The following is a 23478-nucleotide window of genomic DNA, read 5'->3' as shown; positions in this document are numbered from 1 at the left end:
TTCGAAGAGAAAAATGAGATTTCTAGTTAAGTAGAGAGGCTATGGATACAAAGGTTAATAAGAAACTACATTACCAAAACGCGCAAACCCTAGCTTCGTCTTCCCCGGCCTCACCCTCTCCTCTCAGCGGTCCAGTCTACCTGTCCTGCCGGCCAAGATGTCGTCGTCGGGCGGCGGCGGGGGGCAGCAGTTCCGCTATACGCAGACGCCGTCTAAGGTGCTCCACCTGCGGAACCTGCCGTGGGAGTGCGCAGAGGAGGAGCTCGTCGAGCTCTGCAAGCCCTTCGGCCGCATCGTCAACACCAAAAGCGGCGTCGGCGCCAACCGCAACCAGGCCTTCGTCGAGTTCGTAAGTCCTTCCCCCGCCCCTCTCCTCTCCCTTCCTCTCGACCCTACCCCATCGATCCCCACCGCGATCCGATCCGGAATTCGGGACGGGCGCGCCGCTCCTCCACGGTTTTGCATGTGCATGGAATTGATACGATGGGCAGTTTAGTTGTAGGCGAATCATTGGATCTAGCTAGGTTTAACCCTTGCGATATTGCAATTTTATGAGCAGCTTGATTGTAGGCGAGTCACTGGATCTAGCTAGGTTTGGCCTGTCAGATATTGGAATTTTGTCAGCACTCCGGATTTGGGATTAGATGTTGCAGGGGTCAGCAAGGCTTCCTGCCTATTCCGTTATACTGTTATTCAGTTGCACTGCATATCAATTTTTTAAGCTGCAAAATTATGATCTCTTAGAGTTGCATAGATCAGGCATGATGAGGGATTTGGAAATGTGCCATTATCACGTCTGCTTGCTTTTTGGTCAGTTGGATTGGTGAAGATAGTTGTGTCAAGATCCGACAAGAACTACACCTAAAACTACCTAATTTACTGACGAGAAGTAAATGAACATGCAGTAATCGATAAGAATAGACTACTCCTAGGCAAGAAAAGTAAGAACATAATAGATAAATTCAATTTCCAGTCTATTTCCCCCTTCTGGCACACTGGTATTATATCCCCTGCTACTCGCCGGTAAAGGTCACACGCGGTCAATTAATTTCACATTCGCCATCCAAGTACATGGTAACTCTTTTCACTGTCCGATACACGACTAACGGATTACATTGAATCCCACTCCCTTCAGAAGCTAAACCTGCCAGCACTTTTACAGAATACGCTTTCTCCATAATAGACTGAATCAGTTCAAGGCTTGACAAGTTGTTACCGAATTTTAATGAAATTATGGGTTGCTTATAGATGGAATTTACGCGAGATTATTAAACTATGTTTTCTCATGATTGCCAGATGGATTTTGTGTTGGTGGATTGGGCTGTTCCAATTGGAGTTAAAAAAATATGAACATGTGTCACTCCTATTGTTTTGTGGTAGGATGTTCTGCCAGTATTTAGTGGATTATATGGCTGGTAGAATTTTTGTTTATTTCATTTCTTTTTGTCTCTCGGTGTTGTTTTGGGTGTGGGGCGGGGACGGGCGTCTAGAGTAGTGGGGGATGTAGATCAGGCATAACAGGAAAGCTCTCTCTTACTTGGATTCAAAACACTGTGTACTAATGCCTGTTTTGTTCTACTGCTTTAGTTCTGAATTCACATGCCAGAACTACTTATGCACAATTAACTTTCTTTGCAGACTGATGTTAATCAAGCAATCTCGATGGTTTCTTACTTTGCATCATCTTCGGAACCAGCACAAATTCGAGGCAAAACTGTTTACATTCAGTATTCAAATAGGCAAGAAATAATTAACAACAAGAGCCCTGGAGAGACTGCTGGAAATGTGTTGCTTGTTACGATAGAGGGTGTTCAAGCTAGTGATGTCACCATTGATGTAATCCATATGGTGAGTTCTAAAATACCATTTTTTTTCTTGTAAAGTACTTAGATAATTGTGTTAGTATGGTAATGACAACCTCAAGTGTGCCTGTTACTTTCTTGATTGCCATTGACTGAAGGAATGCAAGGGAGTCTACCTGAACTGATCCTTGTAAATCAAAGATTTTACATAGCTGTTCTTCTCGTAGTAACGTATTCTGCATGAATCAGCAGGCCCATGTTAACACGGAGAAAATGTCGTTATCAACACCTGCAATTGGAGAGATACCATGTTTGTTTTGCTGCCTCTGTCTTCTAACTAGTACATTCAAAGTTCTTATGAACTCTCATGTCTCGTCTTGAGGATGCAATCTAAGTATCCTCCATCAACGCGCTTATCCCCGGTGTAGGGCACCTCCCTGTTTATCCAAGTTACTGATGAAAGGTTAAATTCCAAACCTTTAGATCATAAGTATCTCTATGGTGCTTATTTTTAGATCATTGTTTGGTGATATTATATATTGCAGCCAGTTTATATTAAAACTATGGTACATTTAATTTTACTCATATCTGATCTCTTTGTCTTTCACGCTTCCCCCTTTTTTGCTTGGGTGAGGGATAAGCTTGAAGAGTTTATATCCTTTGTTTGGAAATGAGGTTTATGCATCATTTCTTTATGACAAATATCACGTGTAATCATTGTGTGCTATGCTGCAGATTTATTTTTCATGTGGCATGAGATTGTATGCATTTCCTAAACTGATTGTGCCCTTGAACTCCTATGTTTGACCCTCTTTTGTATCAACTTTCAGGTTTTCTCAGCATTTGGATATGTTCACAAAATAGCCACCTTTGAAAAGGCTGCAGGTTTTCAGGTCAGTTAAAGTATCATGTTTTAGATGCCTAATTGTTTTTTTTGGGGTTTTGAAATGAAAGTCAGGAGCCTCATCTTATTCTTGCATGCAGGCATTGATCCAGTATACTGATGCAGCCACTGCTTCAGCGGCTAGAGAAGCCTTAGACGGAAGGAGCATCCCAAGGTGACATTCTTGGGTTTCTTTGTATTGTCCATTGTTGGTGTTCACTGTACTTTCTTATGCTTCCTATAAACTGAATTGCTTTGGTTCTCTACAGTTACTTGCTTCCACAGCATGTAACATCCTGCTGCCTGCGAATTTCTTTCTCTGCACATAAGGATTTGAATATCAAGTTTCAGTCAAACCGCAGCAGGTAAAGCCTACAATTTGTTCTCTTTGAGTTATTTATACCTATTTCTGATAGAGGATCCATCCTTATGCCCCATCTCCTTGCAAGTTATTTTATCATTCACTGGTTTATGTTGTTTTAGTTTAGCAGATCTTAATGTAAATGCCAAACAATGATTCGTTGGCAACACATGAGATTATGTATATCAAATTGCTGATGCCTAGCTTGGCATGTTTTTAAACTTCGTAGAATATATCGATGAACTTTGCTGCTTTTGTGAAGCCCTAATTGCATCATCTACATGTTTAGAACCTTCTTAAAATAAGTGTACAGCCATTGAGTATTTTTGCACAAGAAGTATTGTGCCTTGCTTTCTTTAGAAAAGTAAATTATAAAATTATAGTGGAGGAGTTCCTTTGTTTCCTGTTTATTGTTGATGTACAGAACCATATGACATGGCCTCAGTTTGACAAATAATTAATACCCAAGTAATCACCCAACTGTGTAACAAATACCAGGAGCCTACAAACTACATCCAAATAAATTCCTGCAATTTTCTCAGCCAGTGTTAAAAGAACTACTCGCCTCTTCATCTTCTGAAGTGCACACCCATTCTTCTCTTGCTTGTCTTAGAGATTGTAATGGTTATTGACCCTTATACATAATTCAGTAAGCCTTCTGGAGCTTTATTTTGTTGAGGCGAAAGTATTTTCTTTTTATTGGATTTAAGCGAAAGTAGCCTATGGCCAATGCTTCACATTGAAGCTGAAAGTTTTTGTTTGAGTATCTGTGCTTCCTTCTATAGCTGGTCAAAAGTGAGCTTCTCTATGTATGGGAATCAATATTGCTTTTCATACACCATATTACCATTTGGACCTGTATTGTTCTATAAACTCTGGGATCATTTGTCGAAGACACTAATTAGATGTTTGGACCTGTCATGCTAGGAAGTAGCACAAATCTGTACATGTCACATGATTCGCCTTTTCCAATCTTTGTTAGTTTTCTTTTACTTGTGCAAGTATATGCCAATTTAGATTGTATCTTGTTGGAGACATGCTTTTGTTTTAACAAGCTATTGTTTGAAGCTCCTCTTTTGGTGTTATCTTGCAGGGATTATAACAATCCATATCTTCCAATTAACTATTCTGCCATGGATGGTACATTACAGGTATTTACAAGCAGAAGACAACATGCATTCTAATCTTTTAATTCTGCATGTTTTGCCATTTTATATGACCTTGCTGTATCTGCCTTTTGATGTGCTTGAATAGCCTGCTGTTGGTGCTGATGGAAGGAAAGTGGAGGCTCAAGGCAATGTTCTTCTTGCATCAATTGAGAATATGCAATATGCCGTTACAGTAGATGTTCTTCATACTGTAAGTCAAATTGGGGATACACTTCAAGAATATGCTTCAAACTTCTGTTGCTGTCTGCTTTATTCGTTCTAACCGTGCTTAATTGCTATACAAATCCCAGGTGTTCTCAGCATTTGGTACAGTCCAAAAAATTGCTATTTTTGAGAAGAATGGTGGCACACAAGCTTTGATTCAGTATCCTGGTATGAGCGTAGAAATAGATCATTGCAAGCTTTAAATTACCAATCAATCACATCAGTTTTTCAGTTGAACTAGTGTTTACCTACTGCCTTGTCAACTGCTTTGATCTCTAGGAAAACAATATTTTGACACATCATATGGTGTTCTTCCAATAATCCAATGTGAATATTTTCCAGTGTCATAACCAGAAACAGAGGCTTTTGCATCTTTAGGAGTCATTACATCTGCTGTGACCCTGTAGACCATAGTTAATTGACTGCCATCCACACTCTGTCAGCTAAACATGCAACTGATTCCATTTATTCTTCCATGTGCTTTTGTATATAAATTGTTCATCAGTCTGATTAAATCTTTGGCTATACTTTAGATGTAACTACAGCTGCAGTTGCGAAGGAAGCATTGGAAGGTCATTGCATCTACGATGGTGGCTACTGTAAGCTTCACCTGTCATACTCTCGTCATACTGATCTGAATGTAAAGGTATAATAGGAGCATTTTGTTTAGTGTTATTTGGTCACAGAAACCACCTAGATGATACATGTGTCCCTTCATAGAACCCTCTGTTTCACAATTGCCTATTTTGGTTTGTCCGCCATATGAAGTCATGTATTCCTTTCATCTTCAGGCACATGGTGACAAGAGCAGGGATTACACAATGCCGCCTGGTGTAATCCAAGGGGTGCCACAACCACCTGGTGCAGCAGCTACATCCACCGGGTGGCAAGGTAATATTCAAGGAGCCGGGGCATATGCCCCACCTGGTGTCCCTGCCCAAAGCCACAACGCCAACGGACAAGTGCCAAGTTGGAATTCCGGCAACTCAGGGTATCCCCCAGCCCCAGGAGCATATCCAGGTCAGATGTACCCATCTCCAGCACCGTACGCAGCATCAGGGGGCTTCCCTAATACCCCACCCGCTGCTCCACCGCATTACGCAGCATCAGGGGGCTTCCCTACCCATCCTGCTGCTCCGCCGCACGAGTTGCACACTTCACAGCAGATGCCACCTCAGCATGGAAATCAGTCTGGACCGTCAGGCGCACCTGCAACCAGTCAACCACCACCACCACCATCGTACTACCATTAAGTTAATTCTTTTATGTTACTGTACTTTTGGTTGTTTTCATTGAGTTCAACTCATATAGTACTGCCATACCGCCATCCGAGCATGTTTAGATGGCAGTGGTAGCTGATAGATATGAGCAACAAATACATGAATATGCTTGGGTTTTCACTCACTGTCAAAATCAGCCACTGTCGCTTCGTATTTTCATGGCAACCCTAGGAATAATGAGCGGTTAAGCAGTGGTGTTTCAGTAGCCAGTGGTGGCAGTGTTCTGAACTGCAGTGCGCGGCAGACCTGTTGACCAACAATGCAGTACATCTGTCCCACCGATCATCCTTCATCCTATTCATTTCTGGAGAAGGTGGTGCCGACGCTTCGTTTCTGGAGCATATAGCTGTTCCAAAGCAAACATCTGGAGTGCGAACAATATTGAAGAACTGGAGGCTCTTCAATCTTCATCTTGTTTTATGGTGTCATGGGCACTGCTCGCTCGTCTTGTCTTGTTCGGGTTGTTGGAACTGCAAGGCCTGCTTGCTGCTCATGGTCAATTTTGTCGGTGACTAAGGGTCAAACTAATGCGCGATGCATGCTGGCATACTGCTCTCCACCTGATTGCAGTATCTGTGCATCAAGCACCGGAAAAGGATGCAGCCTTGTAGCAACGGCAACTTATCTATCTACACAACCATCAAATGATTTGTCGCCTTAAACTCATTCAATTTTTTGGGGGGCTATTGGATCCAACACTGTGCATGCATTCTTCCACTCTGTAACCCCAAACCCATCTTACTCTCGTCCAGGCTTAACATGTCTTCGGTTTTGGAAGTCACCCAACAACGAACAGCTGTCTAAGATTTCAGTTTCCAAAGAACGATGGCGATTATCAGATAAAAATCTTGGAAGATGAAACAAACTTTGATGAGATTCTAATCTCCTTAATGATCACAAAAGGCTGCACTTTAGCTGGATTCAACAGCCTGCCATGGAGTGCCTAATAGCCACTACTCTGGATGCAGAATCTTGTGACTTGTGAGACAACCATACGGATCGATCAACCAATTCGATCAACCTGTCATCAAACTCATCTGGTCAAACCTTTTCTACTATATTTTCTTCTCTGAATAGTATCTGTTCTCCACACTCAGGCAGGCATCATGATACGGTCAAGGAAATATCAGCGTAAGAGCAACCCCAGCGGACACTCTAAATAAGTCCTAATTTTAAATTTGGGTAGAATAAAAAAATCACACTCCAGCAGACTCTCTACTAAAGTCCGCATTTTAGGGAGGTCTCTGTATCTCTCCCTCCACCCTCTATTCCGGGAGGGTCTCTAGGGAGCTCCCTATCCACCAACCAATGGGTCCTGCCCTTTAGACTTAAAGAAGAGAGTGAGATTTAAGGCCACTGCTGGAGTTGAGGTTAAAAACTAGCCTAAAAAAAAGAGAGAGCTACTCTACTCAATAAGTAGAGGGTCTGATTTGAGGGCCGTTGCTGGAGATGTTCTAAGCGTGAGAATATTTAGAAGCGGGATCTCTTCTGCTACTTTCTGAAAATGGCTTATCCCCCGCCTCCAGAAGATACTTTTCGACAGTGCAGCGATGCAACTGTGCAATGGAAAATGGGTTGTGGCCTTATCCTTCTTTTCTCCGGAACATATCAAATGAGAAATCATCAATGCTTATGCTGTCAAGTATTCATTGAAATGATGATCACGAAGAATGGCAGGCTTCTTTAGTGAGCAGTGGATGCTGAAGATAAATGAGCAGGAAGAGATAGAAAGCTGAGGTGGTTAGACAATGGCGTCTAAAGCTACAATAAAGTGATAAAAGTTTGCCTGCACACGGCTGCTTAAGAAATAAAACAAAAGGAGAAAATGTTTATCAGCTAATTTTTCGAAGTTTCTGAATTTTTAGATGTACACAAAAATGCAGATAAAGAGAGGGTGGAAATGGGCTACCGCTAGAGCCTGACTTGAGGATTTGTCTCCTTGACATCAACTTTCCACTGATCCTAGCATTTGGTAATTTGTTTGTCTGACATTGGTAAATACTTTTGTCCTACTTTTGTTGATGATGATTGGGCTACTGTCCTGCCAACAAGGAACTTGTCTCCAGAATCATGCCCCAACAAGCTAAGTTCATCCTGTTTGTTCTGACCAAACGCCAAAACTGTCAACTCTGAAACAGAGGCTTCTGTGCCAATTACCATGGCACAATAGCAAAAGCCTACATGGTGCTTCTGAGATCCAGTCCACAGCGACTCCATTGATGAGGACTGAAGATCCAGTACATGAACATCGCGGCTATGTTCTTTGGTTTTAGAGTATGTTCAAATCTTGATACAGTCCCCTGTCTCTCTACGAGGTGCCAACAAGCTGTACGCAATCTGAATCCGGATCCTCCATCAGCCCATGGACATATGTTTGCTTCCCATAAATATGCCTTGCATATTATGGATTCATTTCACCCACCAAATTGTTGGTTACTGGTTGCAACTTGCAACCGACAACCAGATCAGAAATGCAACGGCATTTCCTTTAAAAAGGAATGCAGGAACGAAATGAGTAGCACCCCCTAAATTTGCATTAAAAAATCATGCAAAAGTTAGATAGCCAGGTAGACAATGCAATCATTTTACATTCATGCAAAATCTGAGTTTGAACACAAATTGTTCAAGGAGAAACAAAAAGAGAAATGACCACGTGAATAGTTGTGGGTGCAACTGTTCATTCTTAAAACTGCAACTATTCACAGGCTGATTTCTTTTTTTCCTTTTGTTTCTGCTTGCACAAATTTTTGTTCAATATCAGATTTTGTATGAATGTAGTCCTTGTATGCTCTGCTTATTTATATTTTGTCTTTCTCTGGAAGAGGAAGGGAACTGAACTCAGCCACCTCATTGCTATCGGAGGAGATCGCTGCTAGCCCAACTACTTCCATCTGAACTGGCAGACCGAACACACATCTCAAACACAGGAGGGGGTTGCATTGCAGGTCTGCAATTTCAGAGCTCTGTCTGCAGATCTTGCCTGCACATTTAGTGCCCCCACATGCAGCCTCACCCCGCAATACATCTTTTTTTCCTTTCCACGAAGGTTCCTGCGATCTTGTTGGAGGAGTGACCCGGAGATATTGGGCACCATGTCATGGGATACATTTGTGATGCTGCTCCTTGTGACTCTGCAGCTTTCAATTTGCTCTCGCGCGTGCCAACACGGGGGAGCTGCTGCTAACTGGCTGTCAGAAATGTGCCACACATCAACGGGGTCCCATGTCCTGCACAAATTAAAAATAGCATCAGTGCACATGAAGTCTGTAAATGTGATGAACAATGCTCTAATCAATTGTTAATCTTTTGCACGAACTGAGTTAACACCTGCGTTTGCTTGATTTTGAAATGAACACAGATCGCGGGGGCATGGCATGTGTGCTTCTGCTGTAGGCCTCAGGCAGATGAACAGCAATTTTTGTGCTGTCACAATTGCAACCCACCTTTATTATTCAGACTCTCGCTGAGTACAGTGTAAACGCGAAGAAGAAAATAGACAAATAAATTGGAACCTAAAAGCTCTCTACTTTATTGGCACACACGGGGGTGTACACGCCCACGCGTTTGCCTTGTACCAACTGAGGTAGCTAGGCTCCGCCACGGACCTAGTGGAGTGTTCTTCCTCTCAGGTCTCAGCCATGTTTGTTCAAGGCAGAGAAAGTACAGAGAAAGAGGTCTCAGCCATCAGTTGCTAGTGTCGCAGTTCACATTAGCGTGTCGGTCCAAGGATCTCTCTATTTAACCCTGCACGCGAACCCCTTCTCTTATCTGCAGTCTCCAAGTTCAGACTTCAGAGGTGTCGCTGTAGCAGTGTAGCTTCGCTTGCACTTGCACCTGCTGCATTGCACGCTTTCAGAAGATGCCATCACTGCAGGTTCTGCTGCTGCTCTTGCTCGCCCTGATCTCGCTGTCCTCTTCAGCTCGAGGCTATGGCGTCGGCCGCTGGATCAGTGCGCACGCCACCTTCTACGGCGGCGCCGACGCCTCCGGCACGATGGGTGCGTACAATGTTATGGATGATCGACTGGGCGAGAGCTTAGTTTTTAACCAATGTGGTTGATCAGTTTTTGACTCCGATTAGTGCGCATCTCTACCAGGCGGCGCGTGCGGGTACGGCGACCTGTACAGCCAGGGTTACGGCACGGAGACGACGGCGCTGAGCACGGCGCTATTCAGCGGCGGTCTGAGCTGCGGCGCGTGCTTCGAGCTGCGGTGCGCCGGCGGCCGCGGGTCGTGCGCGCCGGGCGGCTCCGTCGTGGTGACGGCCACCAACTTCTGCCCGCCCAACTACGCGCTCCCCAGCGGCGCCGGCGGGTGGTGCAACCCGCCGCTGCGGCACTTCGACCTGTCGCAGCCGGCGTTCCTCCGCATCGCCCGGTACCGCGCCGGCATCGTCCCCGTCGCCTACCGCCGGGTGCCCTGCAGGCGGCGGGGCGGCATGCGCTTCACCGTGAACGGCCACCCCTACTTCAACCTGGTGCTGGTCAGCAACGTGGGCGGCGCCGGCGACGTGCGCGCCGTGGCCGTGCGGGGCGGCGCAGGCGCCCGGGCGCGGTGGCGGGGCATGGCCCGGAACTGGGGCCAGAACTGGCAGAGCGGCGCGCGCCTCGACGGGCAGGCGCTCTCCTTCAGGGTCACCACCAGCGACCGCCACTCCGTCGTCTCCTACAACGTCGCGCCCGCCGGATGGGCCTTCGGCCAGACGTTCACCGGCGGCCAGTTCCCGTAGTTAAGATCGGGCCGGAATGCTGCCACACGTTCGGCACGCAGAGTGGGTTCATCTTTCAATACATTTATACGAGATCTTGTACGACTCGTGTATTCCAAACGAACCTGCACTTGGTGACTCAGAGTGGTGGAAATCTCTGAGCATTTGTACTCACACGTCTCTGCTTCTCTGAGCATTTCAAATGGGTGAGAAGAAGGAAGAAATCTCATCCGTCTATTGTAAATCGTGGGAGTATTTTTCATGGCATCGTGGCTTCTATCCCGTCCTCCATCCTCCGTCTTCGGTGTCTCTCGCCTCTGAACTTGTCGGTGCTACCCACCGCCCTAACTTGACGGAGGAGATCACCGTCGCTCGAGGAGGAGCAGATGTAAGAGGCATGAAATTTGGACTTGGAAGAGGAGAAAAAACACCCGGGTGAGGTTAGCAGTCCTGGTTTTCCTAAACTGATCAGAATGCACACATGTAAAAACATCTGACGGCAGAACATCGTACCATCAGGACATGACAGTTGCTGGTACACAGATTTGCATTCCACACTTGACATTTTTCTTAAACTGGTAGAATGTAGTACATATCTTGAGTCAAGCTTTGATGGTCAGGATTACACGTACAGATGCACTCAACTCAAGTGTAGTCTTTAATGACTTGAATGTGACTATTGTATACATATGTTGTTGTGACTGTACAGAGGAGCACAAATCAGCACCATTCCTGAGGTAATCTGACAGCACCTCATGTGTTTCCTGAATAAATTTGAATAACAGAGAAGAATCACAGATCAAACAGAGCAGAAAGGGAAAACAGAAGCAATTAAATTGATTGCTTATAAGCAGCAACAGGAAGTGCCAATGAAGTTGAGCCCCAAAAGAAAAAAGGCTAATCCTTGCAGATAGAGATTTATGAAGTAGCTGGTCTTTCCATGGAAGACAAGGTTGTAGGAAGCACAGGTGAACAGGAACACTGAGAATCCAATTTCAGGTACGTTGATTCTGCAACAAACACACATGTTAACTTTTACAAAATATTCAATTACTATTTACACAAGTTCATGTGTTAACAGAAACATAATGTTCCCTGAAAAAACAGTAACAGAACGTCTTCTCATTTCTGAGCAGGGACCTACCTGTTTCTTAACCCTTTTCTTGCTTTCTGAAGTAACGGAACCTCACAATTCTGCTCAGCACCATTGTTCCCTACTTTCTGCGTCACAATCCATTGGTTAAACTCTGGAAGTTCGAGCAGACCAGCTATTGCGGCTTTTACGCGATGCATGGACATGACACTCTCGAATAAAATCCACAACGGCATGATATGCAGATTTCTGCAGAGAAAGGTACAATATATGGCAGTTAAAACTTCAATATCCACGGAAGAAGGAATTAGCAGCATACCAGAGCTGTAATGCAGGTAATGGGGGACCAACTCTGGATTTCTTATGGCGGTGACGACGGTGAGTGCTGTAGGAATGTAGGCGACACCCCAGACAGGTAGGAAGACTTCTGGGATCATGATGGACACAGGGATGATAATGTTGTAGAGAAGAAAGGCGACAGTGGGGGCGACGACTCTCCGCACCAGGAAGAAGCTATAAATCATGTAGAACTTCTTCAAGGGCGACACTTGCTGATGGAGCAACAATGGTGGTTACCTTGTTAGAATTTTTCTTAGTGCTTTTCCAAATAGGAATGAGCAAGAGGTGATGTACAATACCTTGGCGACCAGGACCTCCCATGTCATCTTCCGGAACAAGTTTGCGCTGCCACAGGCCCACCGGAACTGCTGCCGGCAGTATGCTTGGTAAGTGGATGGAAGCTCACTCTTTACCTAAGAGATGTTTTCCATCAGATAAGTAGTACTACCTTTGATTACTGAAAGCAGGGGTGCTATTGTATAATTTCAGGCAAACAGGACATTGTAGAATTTGGCTTTCTTACTCTAACATCCCCTACATATATAAATTTCCAACCCTTTAAGGTTGCTCGGACAGCCAAGTCCATGTCTTCAACCGTAGTCCGGTCCTTCCAACCTCCTGCGTCATTGATAGCTTGCCTACGCCAAACACCAGCAGTTCCTAGGAGGGAAGCATATATCAATTAGAAGTTTGTATGTCTAGAGTCATATTGCATAATTTTGTTTCTTGTTTTTACTGAAAGTTTCTTTTGTGTCAAGTGCTGTACCATTGAAACTAAAGAAGGAAAATGTTGCTGATCCTGCTTCCTGCTCAACTTTGAAGTGGTAATCCAGGAATGTCTTCTGTATCCTTGTCAAAAGGCTTGCTCTGTCATTCACTGTAAAATTCTGTCAATTAAAAATTGGACAGATCAGAATAATAAAACGCGCGATGACAAAGAAGTCAACACTGCAACATGTATTTTCAACTGCTCCACAACCATTTTGATCAATTCTGTTCTAAAAGGATGATCCTTTAAGGCTTTATAAGAAATTTCATTGCCACTAGCTGTGACCTGTGACAAGTAAACTGTAACACTGAAATGATGACTGGCGAGGTATTCAGTTTCAGAAAGGAAACAGAAGATGAGGTCTTACCGAAAACCCACCGAGCTTGAACAAGGGCAACATTTGAATTGTGCATGAGGAACGGGACAGTTCTGAGGAGAAAATCTGGTTCTGGCTGGTAATCAGCATCAAATAAGGCAATATATTCGCATTGCTTGGCATAGTCCCACTCCATTCCCTTCTTCAAGGCTCCTGCTTTGAACCCTTTGTGGCCAATCCTGGTGGCGTACTTGACGTTTACTCCTTTGCTTGCCCAACTCTCACATTCCTTCTCAACCAAATTCTGGAGCACCGCATAAGTCATTGTCAATTTTAATTTCTGAAATAAATGTACAGACAGTCTTCCAGGAATTTTCACAAACCAATGTCTAAATATTCTTTGGTTTATTTCAAGAAGGAAAGAACATAAAAAGGAATGAGGATGAATTGGATTGAGAATGAAAACTTTTCTGTCCTACTAATTTGGAAAATGATACATATGAACGAAAAGTGACATCAGTCATCAGTTCACCTGATGCCAAATGCTGAGGTGTCCTTCACCCAGCATACCTCAAAGCCCTTTATGCTGCCTTTTTATCCCCATAGCAAATACTAATACAGTTAGTGTATTCTGTGCACCTCAAAAAATTTTCAGAGGAATACTTGTTGGTTGAGACAAAAATCTGAAGCAGATAAGCCTTTTTTTACTAGAAAAATAAGTTTAACAACAAACTTTTCAACCATGTATGGTGCTGCTTAAGTCTTTTTCTATGCGCCTATATGGCTGTTTAGCCCGTTTACATGCCGTGTAAACGCTACACAGGGGCTAGCCGTGTCCATTTAATTAGCCGTTTATCCCATTTAATGACCGTTTAACCCATTTAAATGGTCGTTTAGTCCGAATAAAGAGCTAAACAGTAGGTGACCGACTGTTTAGTGTTTACCGTTTAGGCTAACACTAATTTACCACAGGTAAAAAGGGCGTAGCCCCATCCATATTTTCTAGAGATGCTACTGAAAACATTAACGAAGTGTGTTTGCATGGTCCAAGCACACGAGACATTGCTTTGAAGCGCTGGGGTCTACAAGCTCCGCTATGATGAAGACAGCTCTTTTTGCTCCTTTCGATTCAGATGGTGATGTGTGTGGCCAAGAAAAACTGATATATGCTAGTTAGCAGCAAATATGCAGAGACGCGAACCATTTAGAACAACATAGTGTAGGGCTTGAAAATCATAGAAAGTCATTAGAATCATCTATATTGGCGAAAGAGTCAGTCAACGACTTGGCTAATCATGGAAAATGGATAGCTACCTTGATGGAGGGATCCGTGGAATCATCTAGCACTTGAACTATCAACCTCTCTTTTGGCCACTTGAGCTCGCACGCTGCTCCAATCGACAGCTTGTACACCTGCGCACCAAGCACAGAAGCTCAGAAAGCAGAAATAAGCTCCAAGAATCAAAGAACAAAAAAGAAATGAGTCATGACACTTTTCCCTTCAAATTCGAATCCTCTCAAATTCTTCAGCAAAAATCAGATGTACGGAGTTCACCTCGAGCTCATTGTACATGGGTATCTGGATCATGACCATGGGGTAAGCAGCAGCAGCATCCTCCTTCTCCTCGTCGCCGTCGCCGGCGAGGGGCTCCCACTTGAACCGGTGCTCGGGCTTCCATCCCAGGAGCTTGACGCCGATGCTGACGGCGCAGTTGTAGGTGGCCTCCACCACCAGCATCACGGACATCACCATGCACGCCCACACCGCCGCCTGCAGCGCGGGTGCCACCGCGCTGGACCGCACCCACGCCCACGGCTCGAGCCACGCGCCCCACTGCCCGCCACCGGAGGAGGAGCCGACTTGGGGAACCGAGGAAAAACATGCTCCGGCGGTAAGCAATAAGCAAGCAAGCAAGTAAGGTCATCGAGTTGGAGGTTTACCTGTGGCCGGATAGGTGAAGTTGACAGCGCCGGTGGCGACGGCGGCCGCCACGGCGGCCGCGACGGCGAGGACGAAGAGCAGGGCGCCCGCTGCTTCTCCGGCCTCCATCCGGGCGCTGCCCTGCTTCGTATGGGGAGGCGACAACTGATGCGCTGTGTGTTCTCCGGCGTGGCCCTGCAGCGGTAGTAGACTGGTGCGGGCGCTGCCATTTTTGTCGCCGGATTTTATCGAGGCCTCTGGTTGCAGGGAAGGGGGAGGATGGAAGGTTTTGGATGGACTCTTCGGAGCTGGGGGCACGTGCCACGTGGCCGTGCAATCTCAGATAGAGGCGATTGGACATGTTCTTGCACAGCAGAGGCCGGTCTCCATTGCAATTCAGCATGTTCTTACAGTGACTGTTGCAGGTCTGCAGAAATACAGATAGATATTTGAAAGTGTTTTTTCTGTGTTAACTTTGGGGCCATGGCAAAGGCAAAGACAGTTTCAGTAGTAGAGGGAAAAGAAAATTGCAGAAAGGATGACTCATCATTCAGTATGCTACGTGGCAGGTTCAGTTGATTGAACTCCGTGATGCCCATACAGAAACAGGCCGCAAGAGGGGTTTGGTATGAACACCTGTCATCCAGAAGCATTGGCTTAGATCATCCATCACTTAGCCTGCACAATATAAATCAAACCGTAGACGACGTCATTGCTCGTGGACTCACGGCATTGCATTCCTTGCCTACCTCTCCCATATAAGTTTTATATACACCTGATAATCAAATGTTTGATAATAAAATGTTTGCTTGCTTATCTTGCCTCCTTCCTCATCTAAGTTTTATATATGCGCCGGCCTGCTTCACTGCCACATATAGGTTATTTATTCATGTTTAGGAAAATGTATCTATTAAGCCATTGTTAATCTAAGAGGTGTCAGTTAAAGCACAATTAACCCAATGAACAACGGCCACAGCTCAGACAAGCGGTAAAAAAAAAAAATTGAAACAACGGACATATATGGATGCACATGTGCGCCCGTCTGCTTCCGATGTTTCTAGGTGAATTGTCAATGCCTAATACCTTGATTTTGTATGATTATTAACTACTCTCTGAGTTTTTAAATATATACACATTTATAAAAGTTAAGTATTAGTCCATATCTTGTTCTAAACGTCATACATTAAGAAACTTAAACAGAGGGAGCAGGAGAATATACTACAATTTGGCGTCAGCACGCATGACCAAGTTGATCGGTTTTTAGTAGTCAACGTCAATACTTCCACAACTGGCTATGCACGGGGATGATGACCATAAATTTAGCTCAATCGTACTCATGAATTCATTTGAACAAGGATGCAATGGACGTGAATGGGCACAACTAGGTCTAGATGGAGATAGAACATCTCACGTGTGACCAGTAGAATGGCTGTTTTGGTTGGTCTCTGAAATTCTTGGGCATCCATATAAATAAACAACCTATAATTGGAAACACAAAAATGGTGGTACCTTAGCTACACACCTCCAAGATGAAGCAACAATTATTTCTCCCTGAAAGTAGACTCAATCCCATCCGCACAATTCTTTACTGGTGGCCAAGTGGGTAGCTACTGGCTTCTAATCTATGAAAGTCTTTGCAGCAGTTCAGAGTAGCGTATTCAAAGCGCCCCCGCTCGTAACAGGTTCAAACACAGCTGAATTCAAATTCAGGGAAGAGTCTGGGGCATCAGACCCCTCTTAACTTCCACGCCAGAAGCTGATGAAACGTCCACTCCCAGCGCCACCCAATTCTGTGTCGTCGGCACAGCCAGCGAAGGAGACTCGACCCAGGCAAGCCTCAGCGGTTGTCTTGCTCGCGCTTCCAGCCTCGCCACCAGGTCCTCCAGCACTCTTGCATCCTTGCACAGAACCGCCCGTCTCCGCATCATCCTCCGTATCCAACCACACCAAACCCTGAAAACACATAGCATTTCTTACATTTTACAAGCTCCAAAGAAATAGTAGAAGTACAAATGTTAAGGACGGCGTGTTTTCCTGTTAATCCACCATGCAATTGATTCAAAGTTCACACCTTCAGAGGTGGAGAGAGTTTCAGAGCATAAATCCCAGGCTTTCGACACCACACAACAATCAAAAAATAAGTGAGTAATTGATTCCTGTTCAGAGCACAGTAAGCATGCGGAGTCATCCAGATTCCTCCTCTTTCTCAGATTATCCCTTGTTAGAAGTTTATTATTGTTTTCAATATTTTTTACCTAATGACTTGTACACTTTTTCCTACCCAATGTGCATTCGGCATTCCACGTTTCTCCTCCCCCCCCCCCCCATAAAACCTAAATCCAATTTTTTGAAACCTTTCAAATCAAAGTCAAGAACATTTTGTGAAAAATGTGGACTGTTAGCTCAAAACTGAAAATAATAAATTTGAAAATTTGATCTTAACACAAATATTTTTCGAAGCACTCAATTGGAACATAATGACTTTTGGTTTTAAAAAAAATCAAATATTCAACTTATACATTAAAAGTGAATAGTCATTGAGTGATCATTAGCCACCTGCATGTTAGTTGGAATATGAAGGAATGTTGGGGGCTGGAATACACCGCAGTTAACAACAAAAATGAAATCAGGGGTTGTTAACACCAAATCCCCAAAGACTAACCAAATTGCTAGTTCAAAAAAATATGAGCGGTAGGTATCAGTCGCATGAGGAGTAAACCTCTTTTTTCCCGTACAGAGGAACCATGTTTTTAGTCGGTATTTTGGGGCCGATTCAAACAGCAGACGCTGATGCAGAAAGGAAGTCTTGACGACGTCGGTGCATGGGCAAATGTTTGCAAATCTGGCAAGATTTACAAAGAGTAACGGCCCATAAATCCTATCCAATTACGCGGTGGATCTTTCGAAAGTTGCTGGTGGCCGCAAATTAAAACCCGCCCCGGCCCGAAACCCGAACCGGATGACAATCCATACATGCAAGCGCTAGCTGGAACTCCCTCCCTCCCTTGATTGTCCAGCGGCGCGCCCAGGGATCCCCAGGGCGGCGCCCGATCGAGCCAGGATTTGTTCCCATGCATGGAGATCGCGCCAGTAAATTCCGACGCGCTGGGCGGTTCGAATGATCCCAGCAGCATCCACCACACTTACCCCATCGGGAATCCGGGAGCAGAAGAGGAAGGAATTTACGGTGGGGCGTATCTCGAATTCACGCGCGTCAGATCGCCCCGGGCGTCAATGCTGAGATACAGCTCAGTTCCCCGATCGAGAGAATGGCGTCGATCGATCGCCCGCCGCGCCGCCCGCTTATATAGCGGCGCGCGTGCGTGCGTGGAGGACGGGAGATAGATGGGTGGCGAGCGCCAGCTAGCTGGGCAGCCAACCGCGGCGGCGATCATGGTGAGCGGCGGGGGCAGCAGAGAGGCCGGGAAGAAGCGGAAGGCCTCCCCGGAGGCCGTGGCGGCGGCGGCGATGAGGCGGGAGCCGCGGCGCGGGCTGGGCGTGGCGGAGCTGGAGCGGATCAGGGTGGCGCTGGAGGTGTCCGAGCGCTGCTACGCCGCGCAGCCCCTACCGGCGCCGGCGATGCCTCCCGCCGCTCTGGTCGTGCATGGGGCCTCCCTCGCAACGGTGCCCCATCCATAATGCACGCCAAGTAGTTTCACCGCGATTAAATTCTCGAATCATCAGCCGTGACGGAGACTCGCCATGATTCTGATCTGCAGGTCGGAAATGGAGCCCTTCAACTGCAACTGCCGAGGGGATATTTCACCCCGCACTACGTCGCCGCGCAGCAGTATGAATCCTTGACCAGGCAAGTACTGTTACGTACAGTAATTACATTTTACCGGGTCGCCTCCAACGATTAGCTAGATAAATTAGTCAACGTTTGTGGTTAATCAACATCGCTTGGAGATGAGAAAGCAGGCGCCGAAGAATTGGCTTGCCTGAAACTCATTCTAAACGTAACGATCATCGCTGTGTGCGTCAGCAGGCTGTTTGCATCCAGCGGCCATCCTTCGTCGCTTCAGAACGGCCGTCAGGCCGATCAGATCCAGAGCGCCGTCACAGCACTTCCTGCCACGGGACAGGCCGCGTCATCTGAGGTAATGTCCCTTTCGTCTTGTATTGGTCGCGTGGCAGGAATATCACCGTATTGCTACTTACCCGGTCTGACCTGCAGAGCTCGTCGTCGGCGTACCAGCAGCTGCAGAGTCGCCGTCGCCGAGCGCAGCCGCGGCTGCAGCAGCCTGACCGGACGGCAGTACCGGCGGCCCAGGTCCCGTTCGTGGACCTCGTCGACTCCGACGACGAGGATAACGGCGGCGAAGTCGAGGAGCTGGACTTGGAGCTCAGACTATAGATCAAATGAAATTTCCTGTCAGAATGTTAGGCCGTGGATCCAATGTGTTCGAATTCTTTGTTCTTTTTGCATAGAAGCTGTCAAGAATTCATTCTTTTGTACCTGCACGCTCCTTAGTTTGGCGTACGTAGATTCCCGCTGTGTAGAGCAATTGTTATCCAGGATGATATCCGTATCTCTGAGAAAATCAATAAAGTTTTCTCTTTCTTGCCAAAAGAACATTACTTGTGCTAAGTCTTTTTTTTTAAAAAAAAACTTGTGTGAAGTCACAACAAGGAAGTCGTGTCGAGCAGCTGATTGCTCATGACTTTAATATTTCTTTGAGTAATCAATAAAATCTTTCTTTACTCGTAAAAAAAGAAAGAAGCTGTAGAAATGGAAATCCACAAGTGAGGCATTCGCACTATGAGAACTTGAGAAGTACGTCTTTATGGCGCGTTGACGGAGGAGACTCGGAGGCGCCTTCGCCTCCGTCGTCCGAGCGCCTACCCGTACTATAAAAGCGCTCCTCCCCCGCATTTTTAAAAACCATGTAAAATATTATATAAAAAATAAAATAAAAGCTCGACGTCGTCACCTCTCTCGCCGTCGAGGAATCACGGCGGGCGGCGGCGTCGGCGGCGGCCGGGGGTCCTGGCCGCTCACCACCATGCCCGACCCCACCACAAAACCCCCCTCGCCGCGTCCGCGCCGCCGCCGCAGGCTCTGCGGCCTCTGCCTCGGCACCGCGCTCCTCGCCCTCCTCGTGTCCGCGCTCGTCCACGCCGTCGCCCCGCCGCGGCGTCACGCTCCCGCCCCCGCACCCGCGCGCTTCTCCGTCATCATAGACGGCGGCAGCACGGGCACCCGGGCACACGTCTTCGCCGTGGGGCCCGACGGCCGCCCGGATCTGGCGCGCTCCGCCGTGATGCGCGTCTCCCCGGGCTTGTCGTCCTTCGCAGCCGACCCGGCGCGGGTCGGGGAGTCTCTGCGGCCGCTCATAGAATTCGCGAGGGAGAAGATTGGCACCGCGGGGGGCGCCACTGCGGAGGCGGAGGTGCGGCTGATGGCCACCGCCGGGCTGCGTCTGCTCGAGGACCGCGCCCGGGAGGCGATCTTGGCGTCCTGCAGGGACGTGCTCCGGGCCGCTGGATTCCGGTTCGAGGACGCGTGGGCCAAGGTGATCCCAGGTAGTTCCGCGCCCCTTGCCATTGCCATTTCCTTCTGGAGTCAGCAGTTGATTGCATTGTGGATAGGGGACTGGATGTTTGAATGAAATGATGACTAATGCGATGAATTGGAAATGCTAAATATGTGGATATGCAGTTTGCTCCGGATGCCTTTATAACAAGCGCTGAGCTGCGAGTACATTAATTATTTGAGTGTTCTATACTTATATTCAGTTCTGAGATAGGTTTCTTTGGGAATTACCAGATGTATTTTCTGTTGCTTGATTAACAGAACATCAACAAATCAAATCAAAATAATGGGAAGCAAAGATCTAAAACAGTGCACACAGTTTTTTTTTACTGAAACAGTGCAGACAGTTGGAATTAGTAAGCACAAAAAGTCGTTATATATGAGTGCCCTTTATGCCATTAGCTGAAATACTTTCAACTTATATGCTTGCACTTGTTGGTACCTTGTCTACAGGCTCTGATGAAGGCATCTATGCTTGGGTTGCGGCAAATTATGCTCTTGGCAGACTTGGAGGGGATCCTAACAAAACCGTTGGAATAATTGAACTTGGGGGCGCTTCAGCTCAGGTTTAGCAATGAGCGCATATACAGTTTTTGTGATTCTTTGCTCCCGAAACTTGTATCTTGTTTAAATCCGGTGCATGCAAATGAGTTGTTAATAGTATAGTACAATTCAAAAGGATCCACTTACCTGAAATCTTGATTTCTCTATGCTGTATAATTGGATTCTGTAATATAGGATGGCCAAATTCATTTATAGTTTCTTGATTCAGTACACATAATAGCTTGTTTTTATGGTCATATTCCAAAAATATGGTTTTTTTTTACCAAAATAACTGTTGCTGTTTTGTTTCAGCTGACCTTTGTTTCTGATGAAGTGCTTCCTCCCGAACTGTCAAATAATTTTATTTTTGGTGAAACAACATACACTCTCTATACCAACAGCTTTTTAAACTTTGGTCAAGTGAGTTATTTATATCGACTGATTCGTCTGTTTGGTATAATCTTGTGAATCATACAATAGATTAACTTGCTGATCAAATCATTTACCTCCACAGAATGCAGCTCAAGACTCGTTACATGAAGTACTGAGGTCAAGAGGTATTTATCTGGATTTTAACTTTTTTGTATTCTATTCGTGCAAGAATATAACCAGTCTAGCCACCCTTGCAATCATGGGTTTTGAAGAATTGGTGGCGTCCTGTGGTGTCTGGGACATGCCTGTACGCCTAGGCGATGCCTCAAAAACCATGCTTGCAATGATAATAAGGAATTCAGTACTTGATGTACAAGGGAAAACTAAGTCTCTGAAAATGGATACTCTGAGAGGAGAAATCATTCACGAAACTAGACGCTACTTAATCAACAGAATGCCAACAAGTAATACCTACTACAATTATTCCTGTATGCTATGCATGTACAAGTATGCTCGCACCATTGTTCAAAATAACAGGAGTCATTTTTGCAGTTTAGTGAGAGTGAGCACTTGATCATATGTTTCTGAAGCAGTTATATTCCTTGTTCCACTAGCTTATTATATGCCTAGTAACTGAGCAGAGTGTAAGATGTGTAGGAAACAAGAAGGGATTAATAGATTCAGTTTTCTGTAATTGCACTATACAGTCTAAAGAGCTACTAAGCCGCGAAGTATCTCTTCAAGTTCATCACTTGTGAGATTGCAGGATCTTCCAAAAATAGTACACTTGTTGATCCTTGTGCTCCTAGAGGATATTCACACAATGAAGAAGTAATGGTGAGGACAAGTGGTGCTTCAAGATCAACACTAGAGAACCAATATGTTGATAGTGGAAACGGTAACTTTACAGAATGCAGATCCACTTCCCTGCTTTTACTGCAAAAAGGAAAAGGTAAGAAATATATTCGAAACTGCAAACTCTCTGTTCAGTAGCTCACACAGAATGACTTAAAAATCGCTTGAAGCTAGATGTTCTTTACTTACGCATTAAGCTAATATCTTTTGCAAATCTTAGGCACTCCAAATATTTTGCTGAACTGTTTCTTTGCTCAATTGCGATGTCTTAGAGATTAGTGCCACATGTATCTCGTGAATGCAGAAAAGTGCAAGTATCAACAATGCCAACTGGGATCTACTTTCGTACCTGAGCTCCGTGGATACTTCCTGGCAACTGAAAATTTCTATTTTACTTCAAAGGTGCATTACATGTCTATTTTTCTCTTTTTTGCATGTCAACCTTTTCTTCTGGCACTGACTCATGTACATTCTCTGTCAGTTCTTTGGACTTAAGAAGTCTTCATCGCTATCAGATTTTGCACTTGCTGGAGAACAATTTTGCAACCAGGATTTATCCACTCTTAGAGAAAAGTACCCTAATAGGTCAGATGAAGATTTCTCACGGTATTGCTTCTCGTCGGCATACATTGTGGCTCTATTGCATGACAGTCTTGGTGTACCACTGGATGACAAGAGGCAAGCATATTGAACACACGAATGTTCCTCAGTGCATTTTACTCTCGAGCAATGCTTAACTAACTTAATATTCTCCTTATCAGGATTGAGTATTCCAACCAGGTTGGAGACATTCAGGTTGAATGGGCCCTAGGAGCTTTCATCACATTGATGCAAAATACAAGTTCAAAGCCATCACACACTGCTGTAACATCAACCCATAGCAATAGACCATTGTTTGCTGTGGTGGGGATATTTCTTTTATGTGGAGTTTTTTTTGTGTCAAAATGGAGGAAGCCCAAGACAAAGATTATATACGACTTAGAGAAAGGCCGATACATCATAACACGCATCAGCTGACGCTGACCCTTGTGCAGATGAATTATATTTATACGACAGGAATAGGTGTTGTGTTGTAGAACAATGTACAAGTTCAATTCTTTGTGTTCTTGATCTTAGGTAGCAGAGTTGGGTGGGTGGAGCATGGAAGATAGCGTATTTGTGCGTACGGAAGAATGTGTAGAACAATGTCATGTGCTAATTGTATTCTTTTGATGAATAAATATAGTAGTTCGCTATGAGCTTGGTATTTTTTTCACTAATTATATACTGAGATACCATCATACTTTAATATGGACTTGTGGACTGTGGTGATTGGTGTTCATGGAAT

General features: G+C 45.3%; 4 protein-coding genes across 6 annotated transcripts; 3 read left to right on the top strand and 1 right to left on the bottom strand.

The window, feature by feature from the left end:
• Positions 1 to 42: 42 nt before the first annotated feature.
• LOC112877616 (polypyrimidine tract-binding protein homolog 1-like) lies at positions 43 to 5858 on the top strand. Of its 2 annotated transcripts, none has more exons than XM_025941961.1 (10): positions 43 to 349; positions 1639 to 1848; positions 2633 to 2695; positions 2787 to 2860; positions 2955 to 3050; positions 4140 to 4197; positions 4301 to 4405; positions 4506 to 4587; positions 4953 to 5065; positions 5211 to 5858. In XM_025941961.1, the coding sequence occupies exons 1-10, from the start codon at positions 158 to 160 to the stop codon at positions 5670 to 5672; spliced, it is 1455 nt and encodes a 484-aa protein (XP_025797746.1). In that variant the 5' UTR covers positions 43 to 157; the 3' UTR covers positions 5673 to 5858. The 2 variants fall into 2 exon arrangements, with proteins under 2 accessions (XP_025797746.1, XP_025797747.1); XM_025941962.1 differs by having other exon boundaries at positions 4953 to 5018; positions 5211 to 5453.
• A 2481-nt stretch (positions 5859 to 8339) lies between these two features.
• On the top strand, positions 8340 to 10572 carry LOC112877617 (expansin-A21-like). The gene is made up of 3 exons (XM_025941963.1): positions 8340 to 8644; positions 8746 to 9697; positions 9797 to 10572. Exons 2-3 carry the CDS (start codon positions 9559 to 9561, stop codon positions 10426 to 10428), a joined length of 771 nt encoding a protein of 256 aa, XP_025797748.1. The 5' UTR covers positions 8340 to 8644; positions 8746 to 9558; the 3' UTR covers positions 10429 to 10572.
• A 364-nt stretch (positions 10573 to 10936) lies between these two features.
• LOC112877615 (probable glucomannan 4-beta-mannosyltransferase 5) lies at positions 10937 to 15120 on the bottom strand. Of its 2 annotated transcripts, none has more exons than XM_025941960.1 (10): positions 14866 to 15120; positions 14480 to 14784; positions 14239 to 14337; positions 12976 to 13228; positions 12606 to 12716; positions 12378 to 12499; positions 12139 to 12252; positions 11852 to 12051; positions 11552 to 11749; positions 10937 to 11417 (listed from the first exon to the last, which is right to left on the bottom strand). In XM_025941960.1, the coding sequence occupies exons 1-10, from the start codon at positions 14972 to 14974 to the stop codon at positions 11252 to 11254; spliced, it is 1677 nt and encodes a 558-aa protein (XP_025797745.1). In that variant the 5' UTR covers positions 14975 to 15120; the 3' UTR covers positions 10937 to 11251. The 2 variants fall into 2 exon arrangements, with proteins under 2 accessions (XP_025797745.1, XP_025797743.1); XM_025941958.1 differs by having other exon boundaries at positions 12363 to 12499; positions 14866 to 15115.
• A 4651-nt stretch (positions 15121 to 19771) lies between these two features.
• LOC112873171 (probable apyrase 6) lies at positions 19772 to 23386 on the top strand. Its single transcript, XM_025936192.1, has 8 exons — positions 19772 to 20371; positions 20835 to 20947; positions 21237 to 21344; positions 21439 to 21481; positions 22063 to 22248; positions 22456 to 22553; positions 22633 to 22829; positions 22913 to 23386. The coding sequence occupies exons 1-8, from the start codon at positions 19852 to 19854 to the stop codon at positions 23166 to 23168; spliced, it is 1521 nt and encodes a 506-aa protein (XP_025791977.1). The 5' UTR covers positions 19772 to 19851; the 3' UTR covers positions 23169 to 23386.
• The last annotated feature ends 92 nt before the right edge of the window (positions 23387 to 23478 follow it).

This window comes from Panicum hallii, chromosome 9 (genome assembly GCF_002211085.1).
Source record: "Panicum hallii strain FIL2 chromosome 9, PHallii_v3.1, whole genome shotgun sequence".
Lineage (NCBI taxonomy): Eukaryota > Viridiplantae > Streptophyta > Magnoliopsida > Poales > Poaceae > Panicum > Panicum hallii.
This window is presented reverse-complemented; position numbering and strand designations above follow the sequence as displayed.